This window comes from Beta vulgaris, chromosome 1 (assembly GCF_026745355.1).
Source record: "Beta vulgaris subsp. vulgaris cultivar EL10 chromosome 1, EL10.2, whole genome shotgun sequence".
In the NCBI taxonomy this organism is placed as follows: Eukaryota; Viridiplantae; Streptophyta; class Magnoliopsida; order Caryophyllales; family Amaranthaceae; genus Beta; species Beta vulgaris.
The window spans coordinates 2289329-2304416 of NC_079202.1; the positions used below are offsets into that span (position 1 = coordinate 2289329).

General features: G+C 36.1%; 1 protein-coding gene, 1 long non-coding RNA gene and 1 other non-coding gene across 4 annotated transcripts; all 3 read left to right on the forward strand.

Moving 5' to 3' along the window:
* Positions 1-1383: 1383 nt before the first annotated feature.
* Positions 1384-1476, forward strand: LOC125494571 (small nucleolar RNA snoR8a). The gene has a single exon (XR_007270810.1). It is a non-coding gene; the product is annotated as a small nucleolar RNA snoR8a (small nucleolar RNA).
* Positions 1477-7011: 5535 nt separating this feature from the next.
* On the forward strand, positions 7012-9165 carry LOC104901733 (RNA-binding protein 1). The gene is made up of 2 exons (XM_010689336.4): positions 7012-7400; positions 7919-9165. The coding sequence occupies exons 1-2, from the start codon at positions 7176-7178 to the stop codon at positions 8921-8923; spliced, it is 1230 nt and encodes a 409-aa protein (XP_010687638.1). The 5' UTR covers positions 7012-7175; the 3' UTR covers positions 8924-9165.
* A 2606-nt stretch (positions 9166-11771) lies between these two features.
* LOC104901728 (uncharacterized) lies at positions 11772-14309 on the forward strand. Of its 2 annotated transcripts, XR_791264.4 has the most exons (4): positions 11772-12164; positions 12262-12389; positions 13405-13622; positions 13699-14309. It is a non-coding gene; the product is annotated as an uncharacterized LOC104901728 (long non-coding RNA). The 2 variants fall into 2 exon arrangements; XR_008968827.1 differs by having other exon boundaries at positions 11782-12164; positions 13405-14309.
* The last annotated feature ends 779 nt before the right edge of the window (positions 14310-15088 follow it).

Sequence of the window (15088 nt, forward strand, 5' to 3'; positions counted from 1 at the left end):
CTAATATTGATTGGGTCCTATGAGGTCACACATTGTAACAAAGGTTAAATAATTACTCAAATCCATTTTGGAAATGATTTGATGGTCATGTGGATGGTAGGAGAAGAGTTGTAACTCTTGTTGTTAAATGATCTATAATGGATGGCTTTATATGCCTAATTAAGCCTCGTAATGTATGACATTATGTAGCCAATTAAGCCTTATGAAACCACCATTGTAATAACTCTATATATTGATATAGAGGTAACAAATGAATCAAAATCATCTTTTTGCTAAAAATTCTGATTTTTGGTAAAGTTTAGACTCCTCCTCTTCCTCCCTTTTTGGCATAACACCATACAAAGTAAGGAGTGAAAAGGTTCCTCTTTCCGTACTAGCATACGTGGTGATCTAACCTTTGTTCGTGGACCAACACTAGAGGAACGACATTTGACGTTCTCATAAGATCTCACTTGGAAGTTAATACATACCTTTGAGGATTCACGCATCTAAGGTATATTATGTTATATATTATTTGATTCATGTTAGTTTATGCAATTTGTTCTTGGATTAGATATTTGAGTATATGATACTCTTTTTCCGCATTAAGCATCTAAAGTCCTACATAGATACCCAAGTTAGAAAGATGGGCCAGATTTTGTAATTTATTTTCTAAACTATATATCCCACTGTCAACAAAAAATATATGATAAAAGACTAAGACTATGTTCAGTTCACCTTATTTTTGCTTATTTCAGATCAGAAAAAATAAGTTCAGATCAGATCAGATCAGATCAGTTCAGATCAGATCAATTCATATCAGATCAGTCCAGATCAGATCATGCTTATATTTAAAAATTATTATTACTATTAAATATCTTTCATTACATATTAGTAAAAATTATAATAATTGAATTTTTTTTTTTTGATTAGGTATAATAATTGAATATTAATAAAGTACTCATTGAGACAAATCAAACAAGAGACCCACATAACTATATTTTTTCTTATATATTGAGAAAAATATAAAGATAAGATCTTGTAAATCAGATCATGTCAGATCAGATTAGATCAGATAAGAAAAAATAAGTTTAAATCTGATTAGATAAGTTCAGATCAAAAAATTCGTGAACTGAAATAGCCTAAGATCAAATACTACCTAACTCGTCGGCGGCTAGGGTTAGGGTTGAATAGGAGTCCCCCTCAGCTTCCAACAGCTCTTCTATATTAAACCCACTAAGCCTCTTCCAACTTTCCAGCAATCTCACCAATCAACAGCTGCTGCTCAACATCCCATCTTTTCTTCTCTAATTTCACTATATCTAATTTCTTCCTCTCTCTTGATTCTCTTTTATTTTCTGCAATTGCATTTTATGTGGAGATTAATTTGTTAACAAGTATGGTAAAGTTGCGATGATTGTAAAACAATTCCTCGTACTGAAATGCTATTTTCATGGCATGATAGACTCATCTATACACCCATAGAATATGAGCTCTTTACCAAATTTTTTTCCTTCCACACTTTTTCGTTATTTTGATTTTCAAATTCACTTTCAATGGTTTTTCTTATAGATATTTAGTAAAGAAACTTAGATCTAAATAATTGCTTGAATTCATGGAAATTGATTTTGGTGGCAATGATTATATTGAATATAATGCAATACTGAATGCTTACTTTAGCATGGAAGACTTCTCAATAGCTGGATAGTATCTGAGCTGCACCATTCTTTTTCTGATTCTAAATTATAATCTAATTTTTGACGTTTATTTATGTTGAGTTTTAGTAGTAATTGCTAAATAATTTTTACATTATTTGGTGGTTATTGTTTTTGTTTTCATTTTGGAAAATTTGGATGAAGGAGCTAGCTTAATTAGTTGTGTTGCATCTTGATTATGTGGATGTTTACATGGGTTTAGCACTCCTAAAATTGATAAATGTGGTGTTTAAAGCCCTACTCTTTTGAAATGGGGGTTACGCACACCTCTACATAAATTAATACAATATGCTAATTGTTGTGTTATGATATACTATATTCCATGTGATTTTATCCTCTTTTAGGAAAAATGAAAGTGCTCTGACTGTCTTGTATTTGGACATATTGACCTTATTTCTTGTTGCCGTTATTTAGGAACGGAAGTTTGTATTTTGGAAGGGTTATGAACATCTAAATGTCAAGTTGTGAACCGAATTGAATTATCTGATTCTGATTGAGATTGGAATGGAATTCGAACTATGCAAGTGAATTGACCTAAATTGAAATGGACTAAGCACCTCACAAATTAATATGACAATAATTGTTTTACGAAAATGAAATTTCCATCAAACTTTAAATGATGGACCCAATTTTGAAATTTGAAACTAATGAAAACCAAAATTTGACGACCTTCTTGAATTATAGTGGGTTTAAATGGGTTGAAGTTGAATTATGCTTAAAACAAGATGTAGGGCTTGTTCTCCTCAGCTTATTTTCAGTTCAATTCAGTTCAGATCAGTTTAGATCAGTCCAGTTCAGCTCTTGACAATACTTTTACTCTCACATATCATTATTCAGTTCAGTTCAGCTGTTTTATGCCAAAGAGAACAGATCGGCAATCTTAATAAAGATCAGTTAAGAATTAAGTTGATTTGAAAAGTATACACTGATGATGACTTTTTGAGAAAATGGTATTGCTTTGATCGTTTGATGCTCATTTCTTCGGTCATGGAAGTGCTAGAGTAAAAAAGAGGTCGTGTAAATGATCTTTGTCGCATCAATGGCGGTGGAGGTGAAGAAACATTAACTCACACTCTAAGAGATTAAACAGCTACTGAAATCAAATGGTTAAATTTGATGAATTCTCACATTGCAGCAACTTCCCTCAAGTAATTTAGGCATAATTGCATAAAGCAGAGTACTCAGTTATTTGCTTTGCCGCAGCCTGCAAGCAGTGTAGTGGGCTATATATACAAAGTTGCTGCACTTGGCCTAATCCGAATACTGAAACTTTTGATGCAAAGAGAATAATACTACTACCCAATTCTTCTACTACGTCCATAGAAACAAGAATAGATGCGAAATGAGTTGCTGAACTTGGTCTAATCCGAATACTGAATACTTAGCAATTAGCATGCTCGTCACTTTGGGTGGCTCACACTAAATACTGATGGTGCAGCAAGGGAATGTTGAGGTTCAATATGAGGTGATGCATCCTTGATGACCACATGGGTGGTTTCGAATTAACCTTCTCTACATACTTTGAAATATGGACAACAATTCGAGCTGAATTCGTGTCTCTTGCCCGAGGTCTTGACTTAGAGGGGGAGTGTTTGCAGTTCCTGAACTAGTGTTGAAAAATGATTGCTGACAAAGGTGGAATTATCCCTATCCAGTATCCAGCACTGTAAGGCGGATGCTCGAAACTAACAAAATTCAGTCTTGCAAGGACTCTCTTCGGACTTAGCTCAGATTGCTAGGGGAAATAATCAGTAGGCATGTGCTTCCATTAGAAGAAAGAATCAAAAAGGAAGCTTGCAGAAGGCAAAATGAGAAGAGTAAGCTGTATTGAATGCTCTTTGTGGGGAGACTGTTATAGACTATTTACAACATTTGGGTTTAATGGAACTTACTGCAGTTACAACTTACAAGGATATCATGTTAATTGTTGTTGCTAGCGGTTAGAGCTGGCCACGGGCCGTGCTGGGCCTGACCACGGGCCAGGCCCGCGGGCTGAAGTGGAATACGGGCCGGGCCGGGCCCGTGGCCCATCAAACTCGTGCCGTGCCGGGCCGGGCTGAAATTATGGGAAACTTGTCCATGGCCGGCCCGGCCCACGGGCCTAGCGGGCCGGGCTCGTGCTCACCGCGGGCTTGGTCCAAAAATCACAGTTTTTGAAAAAAAAAAATTGCAACCCACGGGCTCGTGCCGGGCCCGGGCCGAAATCTAAAATCACCAAACGTGCAAGGCCCACGGCCCATGTTATGGCCAGCGGGCCGGGCCGGGCCCATAGCGGGCTCGGGCCGGGCCGGGCCGAAAACGGGCCGGGCTCGGGCAGCCCACGGGCCAGCCCGGCCCATGGCCACCTTTACTAGCGGTGAAAGTTATTCTAATAAAATTCAAAATCCAATCCAATCCAAAATTAGTAATTTGGATCGGATTCGAATTGTGTTCGAATTGGATTCAGATTGAGATTTTTTGAAATTTTGGATTTTTGGATCGGATTGGATTGACGATAATTGGATCCAAAAATCCAATATAACCGGATAACAATATGTCTTGTATTATGTATCTAGATCGGGATTAAGTACATAACTAATTTTTTTAAAAAATAACTCCATAGCCCAATAGGCGTTTCACTTCAATCCTTCCCCTAAAATCCTAACAACACTTAATTCCTCATTTCCTAAATCTACTAGGTTGTTGTTGTGCTTAATTTATTTCATCGAAAAACTAGAGTTTTAAAATATCGGATTTTCGGATCAAATCAGATCCAATCTAGAGTATGAAAATTCGGATTGGATTCGATCGGAGTAAAATAAAAAAACTCTCATCGGTTTTGGATTTGGATTAAAAAATTGAAATCAAAATTTTGTTCGGATTGGATTTGATTAGATCATATTCCAAACCATACGCCGAACTTTCACCCGTATTGCCCTCTTTTGCAGAAGAAGTGATCTCTTTTTCAATGTTACGTTTTATTTTTATTGACATCGTTAGTCTTATCTAAACAAGCTCAAATTAGTTGAATTGAGGTGAAACTAACACACATGTGTTTGGTATTATGTGCAATGCCAATCTAAATAGAACAATAATATGAATCTTGCATCAGAGAAATGTCATAAACTAGTTTAGATGAATATTCTATCAAACAATATGTGGATTTTCTAAGGATACCCTAAAAGGTTTAAAATTTTATATTACATAAATTGTGTTTTGGAGGGTTTTCGTAACTAACCCTTTGCACCTTTTCTTCTAATATCCCCTAACTTCTAAGTAAACTTAGATAGTATTTGAAAACCCGAATTTCATTTTGATTTTAATATTTCAATTGTAGAAATTGAAATCATACATTTGAATTCCAATATCAATTCCTCAAACTCGTTTGGAAAACATGGGAATTGAATTCCAAATAAAATTCCTCAAACTCGTTTTGAAAACATGGAATTGAATTTCAATTTGGGAGGGGGGTCGCCGGCGGAGGGGGAGGGAATAATGGGGAACTTAGAGGAGAGTTAAAATAGAACGGGAGAGAAATTGAAATGACAGGGAAGGGGTGTGATTTATATTGTATTTGATTTGGGATTATATTGTATTTGATCCAATTTTAATTCCAATTTCATTGAGTACCCAAACAAGTAAATTGGAACAATTTCATCATTTTAAAGTTCTCAAATAGGCCCTAAAGATAAAATACAATATATATATCCCAAAATTTCTTTTATAACCTGAATGATCAGTTTGGTGTCAACTGTCACTCTCAATAAGAATAGAAATCCAAAATTTTAGCATGACGACCAATCATAAGATTCGACCAATTTTCTAATTGTGAGGAGAGAAATAACCGTAACAAAAGACTTGAATCTTTTTTGAACCACATCTCATTGCGCTTTATTAATAATTACACTAATTCAATTAGCATATTTGACAATCATAGCTTTAATTATCAAAATATATCATTATTAATAAGTAAAAATTATGAAAAGTGATATTATTGAAAATATATATTGAATTAAATTTTAGAACATCTTATGTACCAACATTTTTTATATAGTTTTAAAATTACGGTCAAAATGAGGTTTAAAGTGAAAATGAAATAAAGATTGATTAGGGCTGGTCAGGTCTGATGGGGATGGTTTAGTTCAATCAAGGCCCACGGATAAACGTAAGATCAAATAAAGATTGATCAAGTGAAATCAAGTCTATTTATTATGATTTAGATAAGTTCATCTAACAGCCAAAAATGAACATAACTTAAAAACCCAAGTTCAACCTACTATAGTATTATGATAGATAACTGATCTTAACCAATACCCGGTTTGACCTAATTGCTTCATATTATTTTATTTGGCATAGTAAACAAGTAAATTGGTAATAGACCTGAACTATCATTACGCAAAAATCGATTTGAAATTGATATGACCAATAACTAAGTGGTGCTTGAAACAATAGCCAAATTGATGACCCATAACTAATCCGACATCATATTAACCAATAAAATATTTGATCCGGTTACTCTATGATCTAACTCAATAATTATTTGACCCAAATTTGACACAACCCAACATTACCTAGCATAAACCCCTACTATTCTTGAATTCAAATACTTGAAATAGATCAAACCAATGCCCTCTCTAAATTAGAAAAAAAACAAGGAACTCGACCATACATAACTCAACCTGACCCCAAACCAAACCCAATCAGAGGAGCATGTTGACCTGACATACTTCGATCTTAATATGTAACCATAAATTCAAGATTCCGTAATTATATTCATACCCAAGTTTTCAAATTAACATCTTTAAAGTATCCAGTTTTTTCAACTTATTTGCTCATTTGAGCTTATTATACCTTATTGGTCCTAGTATCAGAAGTCGGAACCTAACAGAACTTTTTTTATAAAGATTGAAAATAAGGTCCTAAATTCAATTAGGAGAACACACCCTTAACCTAATAGGTGACATTTTAGTCTTTGCACTACACACCCCAAATCCATGGTATAGACGCATCAACAAATGCTGATTAACACAAACTTCACCAAGTAGTACTTGGTCTAGTAGTTTGGTTTGTATCTCACAACCTTGAGATTGTGGGATCAAACTTACCATTTCTCCCTCCCAAGAGATCTTGCATACAAACCTGAATCGGATTGACCTGAGCGAAATTTCAGTCCAATTAGAACGTCTTCTCCCCATTTTTTTTTTTAAAAAAAACACACGCTTAGGCAGGTAGGTAGTTTGATGTTTCCTTAGCCCAAAATAAAACCAAATACATCATCATATTTCATACTTGGGCCGTATCTATAAAACTATAAACTTACTAAATTATACCCCTTTATAAAAAGCAATTGAAAAAACAAAATTGTTGGTGACTTCTCACTTGTGTGTTGTCGAGCGGATGTGAGAGAGAGAAAGCGCGAGTGTTTCCTCTTTCCACTGAAAGGGATAGGCAGAGTTTTTAGGGTTCCTCCCTTTTGTTTTGGATCTCAATTAACTGTCATCAATGGCGGATTCCGATGTCGGAAAATTATTCGTCGGTGGAATTTCTCGTGATACTACCGACGTTACTCTTAGAGATCACTTCACTAAATACGGCGACGTTTCTTCTTCTATTATTGCTAAAGATCGTCTCTCTGGTGGGCCCAGAGGTTTTGGTTTCGTCACTTTTTCTGACGCTTCTTCTGTCGATCAAGCTCTTCGTGATCATCATGTTATTGCTGGTAGAGCGGTCAGTTTTCTTTTTTCTATAATGTGTTTGATTATTTTCACCTAGTTTTATTTATTCCAATGTAGTGCATGAACCCTAGTTTTTTTTTGTTTTTTATTTTAAAGTTTTTGTTTTTGTTTCTATTTTGAAGATTGTATTGTTTATAATTTAATCGAGATCGCGTTTGCGAATGTGTGCTAATTTAGTCTTTATATTATTGTGAGATCATCTTCTATATTTAAATAATTAGGTACGATTCTGACAATGTGCGTTAATTTGATATTGTGAGTTGTTAAAATTATTGATTTTTTTTCCGAGATTTGAATAATTGAGTTTTTAATTGTGAAAGTCTTGAGTTTTTATATAAATTTGATGAATGTTGTGTATTGCGTATGTTGGAGTCTATTTTGGCACTTTGAGCTATGGGAGAAATCTGGAGAAAACTCGTTTAATTTTGGCAATGAGTTAGTTATTTTGTTTTTGTGGGTGATTTGATTTTGCTTGAATTTCCTGGGCTTGCGGATCGTTTAATTCTGTAGGTAGAAGTGAAAAAGGCTATACCGAGGAATGAACAACAGACCAATACATCTCAACAACAACAACAACAACAACAACAACAACCACAACAACGACAACAGTCGCAACACTTGCATACGAGTAAAGGATCTCTTAGGAATATAAATGGTAGTTATGGAGGTAGCAACAATGATCAATACTTAAGAGCTAAGAAGATTTTTGTAGGGGGTTTATCGGCTAATCTAACTGAGGAGGAGTTTAAGAATTATTTTGAAAAGTTTGGTAGGATTACAGATGTAGTTGTGATGCATGACAACAATACTAACAGGCCCAGAGGATTTGGGTTTATAACTTTTGACTCTGAAGAGGTAGTTGAGAAACTTATGCAAAAGAGCCACCATGAGCTGGGTGGTAAGCGGGTGGAGGTTAAGAGGGCTGTTCCTAGGGATGCAACTAAGAATTTTAACAATGGAAATAACTCTAGATTCGGTGGTGGGAGATTCCCCCCTGCTGCTGCTTACACAGAGGATAACAGTTGGCCGAGAGGTCCTGCCACAGTCATGAATTATCCTGGTCATTTTCCCCTTTCGACCTATCCTGGTTATTACTACGGTGGGGTCTATGGTGGTGGATATCCTGTTAGTGGTTATGGTGTGTTTGGTTATGGGATGCCTATGGTTCCTCCTAGGGTCCCTTGGAATGGTGTTGGAATGATGGAGGCTCAACCTTTCCACTATGGCACTGGGTTTTATCCCACCGGAGTCAATGGGGGAGTTGCTTTAATGGGAATGATTAATGGCTATAATGGCATGGTAGATGCTGGAGGTAATGTGAAACCAGATCAGGATGTTAGTGGCAATACTCAGTTGCCTGCAAATGATTCCCCTCGCCAAATGAATGGAGCAAGGTCTGATGTTGGGAACTCGAGTTCAAAGATGGGACAAGGGGTTGTGAATGGCAAGAAGAATTCAAGAAGTGTCGATGTGCAAGTGCAATCTAAGGTATCTCCTGTGAGTGAGTCCAGCTGACCAAGTTCCACTTGTATCCACGAAATGTCACAATGTTGATGATTCATACACTGAAGGAGGTTGAGGCTGTTTTGCAGTCTCTGTACAATAGTACTTTTGCTATCTCCTTCCTATCTCTGTCCATTTAACTCCTTATATATATATCGATCGTTTCTTTATCTCTTTATTTCATTCAATAATTTTTCAGTACAGGATTTGGGTTTCTGTAATATAGTAGTTTATAACTGCAGAAATTTCTGTCATATGCTGCCTGGTATATTGTTATTTTTCTTTGTATGAAACTTATAGCTCCCCCCTCCCCAATTTAGATAGTGTACTTGAGCCAAGTAATGAGGGATTGAAGGAGTGACGTTATATTTTTTGACTATTGGATTCAGGGAGGTTGGTTGCATATGTCCTTTTCTAATGCCTGTGGGGGGATTTACAAACATATGTAGCTCCTTGCTCGAAAACGGAAAGCATTAGAGACTTTGAGCAGCTCGAATTAATGATGAATGTAACTGATATAGAATTTGCTTTTTTGCACTAAGATCTGAGTACAAAAGATGTATGTAAAATATGCAGGGTTCTTGAACGAAATGTTGTGACCTATTACTGAATCTATATGAACCTGAAAATTTTGACTGGCCAGAAGCTTCAGTAGAAGAGCAAAAACTAGAAGAAGAGCGAGTAAACCAAGGCCTGTTAAATGCAGGTTCTAGCTCCCTCATCGGACTCCTTTCCACTTTTATAGAATGATAGAGATCGGACTCCTTTAGCAAAGGTTTGCTTTTGCGCCCTTTACGGCTTTTCCTGGAAGGACGTATGAAAGTTTGTTTGGAACTGATATGACTTGTCAAAAAACATAAAAGCAAGACACTAATTTAATATGGACAAACTTAAGGATTTTGTTAGAGCTGTCAAAAAATGACCTAATTTGAGAATTCAACTTGAACCTGTTGAAATTTTGGTAAAACAAGTCACAATAACATGACCTAAACTCGACCTGATAATCTATGACCTGAACATGAATCGACACTCACCTAAACAAGACGATAACTGAAGTGATCTTATTTGACAACCATTCGAACCTGTTTCGACACTTGCCTGATTAGGATATGAAACCGATTATAGCTCGAGGTAACTTGTGTATTGTCTAACATGGTTGTGGCCCGCTACCTAATTCACTAGACTTATTAAGACCTAATATATAGTTTTACTTGTCTTGTTGCTACATCTTATCCGATTTTACCCGAATGTTTGATTGTTGTAACTTGATTTGTCATTGACTTCACCACGTAGTAACATAAATCATAAACTAATTACAAAAGGCCTATAACTAAATGAATTGTTCAAGCATTAATATTCAATGAAATCTTAAATAATGAAATAAATTTGCAGTAGCGCCACACAAGCTTCATTACTCGTTCTGCACTCGAAGCGACTCAAAATCAAGTATGGCACAACCCAATTATAGCACAACCCCATAACTACCGACCTGATTTTGACTCAATTTTGACTCAAACCGCTATTGTCCTGACCTGATAAGTATCCTGAACTTGAAAGCACTCGCTACAATCCTGTAATAAATCTAACCAGACACCACATGACCACGAATGATGACATGTCCCGAAATTGACTATGTCGAACCCGACTGAACATGACAGGAGAAATAAAATCGAGGCAGGCCTGTTTGAATTACGACCGTTCCCGACTTGCACCCGACCTGTTTAATTTAATGACCTGACAGTACTGACACAACTTAACCAAACATAAACTAAAACATGAGATGACCCAACTGGGACCGAGTCGAGTGATTGAATAGACAACTCTAGATTGAGTTAGGACCACATAAAAGTATTGAAGGGCAAAAGTAAGGGACACACTAAAGTGATAGATTTAGCAATTATTTTCATTAGTTCAACAATTATAGCATTGACAATATACGATAGCTAAACAAATGTTCCTAAGGCTATTTAATTTCACGAATTAACAAGCTAGTTAAATGTTCAAACACCACCTTTTTTTCATAAAAAGCACTCGTACGCCCAAGTTATTCCCAATATGACAAGACTCTCCAACAAGTAATTGATAAATCATGCAAATTATTGTGCAAACCACAAAAAAGCACTCTTACCAGTTTAGCAACAACAATCTAAGTAAAAATCCTAAGTTATTCACAAACCTACAAAACTAGTGTAGGGTTCGCAAAAAGTTGACAATCTTTATCCAACTCGATAATCAGGCTTGAGCTTGATTCCCTTAAGAGAAATCCAAATATATTTGGTACGATGCAATAACTACTTGGATAATACTTATAGATATTGTCCGTTGCGATAATAAAATTCTTCACTCTCCCATGGAGTCTGTATACAAAGTAAGGTGTTTATTTGCAATGGTCTTGGGGAGTAAGATCAGTGAAAGTAGTGCAAGGCATAAATGAAGCATGCTATGTTGCACAAATATAGGAACATGAGATGGGAATGAAAAGGAACGAAAATGAAAAACAGACGCTTATTATGATATTATACCCATGAATAAGTATTTAGGAGCTTTTGGAGGAGCAAAAATTTTGTTTTTGAAACCAATAAGCAACTTGCATGAAATTTCGTGCAATTTAGGATGCATGAGAGACAATGCTAGATATACAGGTTTAAGAGTTTAGGATTGGTGAGAAAATTAAAATAGGGGTAATATCTTTTTCCATAATTTCTTTTACCAATATCCATTACCCATTAAAAAGTGGGGAGTTCAAGCTACTATTCCTTAGTAACAGTGAATGGTCAATTCTGCCCTCCTAACTTCCTCTAATTACTGTCTGCCCATTAACCCACACGTGGCTGCTTTGTCACCTGGAAGTTCCACGCCAACTTCACCAGCTCCATTTCCATTCCTCTGTTTCCTTCTGCCTTCACCATCTCCATTCCCCTTCTCTAACTTCTTGGTGCCTGCGATTCACCATCGTCACCTGCCAAAAATCGCCGGCTAATCACCCTTACCATCATTCGCACTTATTCCCTCTGTCAAACCACAAAAAGGGCTCCAGCTTTTCCTTTTTATCTCTTCTCTCTCATGTTTCTTTGACTCTCTCTCTCCTTTTTTGCCATTACAGGATCAGACGCCATTGTTGCCGGCGAAAAGAAAGAAAAAGAAGGGTTGAGTTTGTGCGAAAGAGCGATTTTTAGAGTCCGGATCTCTAGAGCGATTCAACTGATCGTCCTGCTCATGTCTTCCTTCGTCGCGGCTTCTTCTTTGCTCATCGGTCTTTTTCACTCTCCTCTTTCTCTTTTTTTTGTTTGTTGTTGTTGTTCGATTTTACTGTTGAATTTTCTGATTTTTGGGTGTGTTGAATTTTGTAGTGATTTGAGTGAGTTACTTTTCAAACCCAGAAGAAATTCAACCCCTCAAAAATTTTCGATGATCTGCCGGCCCATCTCCCTCCTTTTCAGCAGCAGCGGCTTTCGATTATTGGCTTTATATTTCAAGGGTTAGTCAATTTTATCTCTAATCTTTAATTTTCCATGAAATTTCAATTCTTATAGTTAGATTATGGGTTTATTTGCTATTTGTTTTAGATCTTGTGATATTTTTTCGAATTTGCTAGAATTAAGATCTAATTTCTCATGGATTTTTTAGGGTTTCGCGTTTTTTCCCAAGATCTGGTTACTTATATATAGTTCGAATTTTGGAGTTTCATCATTATCTGCGCATAGAAAACGAAAGCATAAATTCATTTAGGGATGGTAAATAATTTTCGTTTCTTTGTTTTGTGTTTGTGTATTGAAGTTCTTCTCTTTTTACGTTTTTCTTTTTTCTCTCTCAAGTTTAGCTTATTTTCCATTGATTTCATTCTTTCCTTTCTTCAGTTTTAGGTTATTTTGATTTTAATCTCTAGAATCAGGTAAATACTTCCTCTTTGAAAGTACCCTTCAATTTTCGTTTCTTGGAACATGTTAAAACGAGTAATTGCTTTGAGGGTTAACTATTCTTTTGGTTTGTAGATCATCTATTATTTTAGTTCTAGGGTTACTTTATATGGATCTTCAAGTGTTTATTTCATGTATCTTTCAAATAGTAACAGTAAACATTTTTTGGCACCTTACCTTGTCTGTTCTACGTTTTCAAGGTTCATCTTTTGGTACTGTTTGACATTATGCTACCTGTTTGCCTCATGCAAAAACAACTTTCCAGTGATTTCATATCTGATTTTCAGTTCGCTCATGAAACTACCTTACCTTGTTAAATTTTAGGAGGTAATATACTTCTCCCTAATCGCACAAAAGGTTGTTACTTTATGCTTTTTGGTCATCATTGTGCTAATATATGTAAACATTCGAGATGCATGTACACCTAATGGTATGTCAGTCTGTGGTTTGAGAAGGACCATATCACTTACAATTTCTTGTCGCTTTCCATAAATTTACAACTTCTCTTCCATCTTTAACTTCTGCTGCTAATATAATGTATGTCATTGTTGCTAACTCCAACAGTTGCTTTTGTAGGCTTGATCTTGATCTCTTGAAGGAGGTTTGAAGCTGAAGAAATCTGTTTTGTTATGCTGATATTTAGGATGGGTTTGTATTTTATGGATGGGACCAGACACCAAAGATTAGTATGGTGTTTCACTCCCTAGAATCAGACATTGCCCTCTCTTGTGCTTGCTCGAGCATCTCAACTCTCTCAAGACTGGCTAAAGTTTTCTTCATACAAAGAACAAGCGGTGGGGTTTAGTCTTAGTCTAATATCAACAAGCAATCATGAAATGCTATACAATTTGACATGTCACACCTTGACAGATCCATCACAAATGGCGGGCAAATCAGTAATGAGACAGCTCGGACATAGCTTATTGTCCTCGTTGAAGTACACATTTAAAGTTGATAAGAGGAATACACCTTTGAGGCCTACTCAGGGATATGCTTATAGTTTTACAACGCTATTAGCTGACCTTAATCCTGATAGTCGGAGCAGGTGAGGCTTTTTTCCATAGATGCATGAATTGTTTTTTGTTTGTGTTTAAGTTGATTATAATTATATGAGCAGTTTGTTTGTCTGTTCTCCGATGATTTACTTTTAACCTGGCTGGCTCGCTCCACATTAGGAGCTGCTTCCTATGTTTTATTCCTCCCGCCCTATCAAATCCTTTTTTTCTCTTTCTGGAATGTTGGGAATGTCACTTTTGTGAATGAAAATTTATGTGAATAGGTCATGACAGCTTTATAGAGTATGACCAGTTTATGTGAGTCTTGAATAATGAAGGTATGTTAATATGTTTATTATTACATATTGGGTAGTATAAGAAGATGAAGTCTACTTTTGGAGGGAGCTCTTTCTACTTTTTATTCTAGAATTTGTGGTTAAAAGCCAATAAAAACTTTGCTACATTAGCTGCAAAGTGATGTGGAATTTGTATGGTATTGGTATTACAACATTGGGTAGTATGGTATTTGTATCTATACCCATTAAAAAGTGGGGAGTTCAGCTACTGTTCCTTAGTAACAGTGCTTTGACGTCCATGCCCTTTACACCCCACATAACCACTTCCCTGCCCTCCCTTTACCACGTTCTTTTTTCCCCCTCCGGTTTTTCCTCTGAACCCTCCATCTTCATCCTCCTCAATCCTCCTTAACCTAGATAATTCCCCTTCATTTTCAACCAACGCCTCCTACTCTCCTCTCCATTCTCACTTTTTCAATCTTCTCTGTCTTTCTCCTCACCATTTTTTCTATCTCTTCTTTTTCCTTTTAGGCTTTGGTGCAAGAACAATTCAAGTGGTGGGACTAGGAGCCATGAAATCAGTGAGCAAATGAAGATCTTCGAATGAAGCAATTCATCTTCGACTAGCGCCTCCTGCTGTCCATGTTCAGACATTCGACAGTAAGACAGGTACCAATGAATTTAGTTTTCTTTTCTATTTTGCAATTGATCAAGAAATTTCCTTTTCCCTGCTTTAATATTCATTGATCTGCTATTTTGCCATTGTTGCTCTTTGCATTTATGCTCTTGTTGAGTATTTGCACTTACTATATAGCATTTTACTTGAACCCAGTTCATAATCGACCATGAAATTGAAGAATTTGAAGCAAAATTAGCACCTTTTCTTCTTAAAAAATCAGGACCGGGTACAAAAGTTCAAGGTTTGTCTACAATGATTTACGAACATTTTCTTCTTGTTGTTGAACCTCC

Bases quoted from the DNA above. Each gene is read 5' to 3' on its own strand.
- LOC104901733 (XM_010689336.4), top strand. From the start codon at position 7,176: ATGGCGGATTCCGATGTCGGAAAATTATTCGTCGGTGGAATTTCTCGT. The intron at 7,401-7,918 runs GTCAGTTTTCTT...TTAATTCTGTAG, and splicing joins ATGTTATTGCTGGTAGAGCG to GTAGAAGTGAAAAAGGCTAT.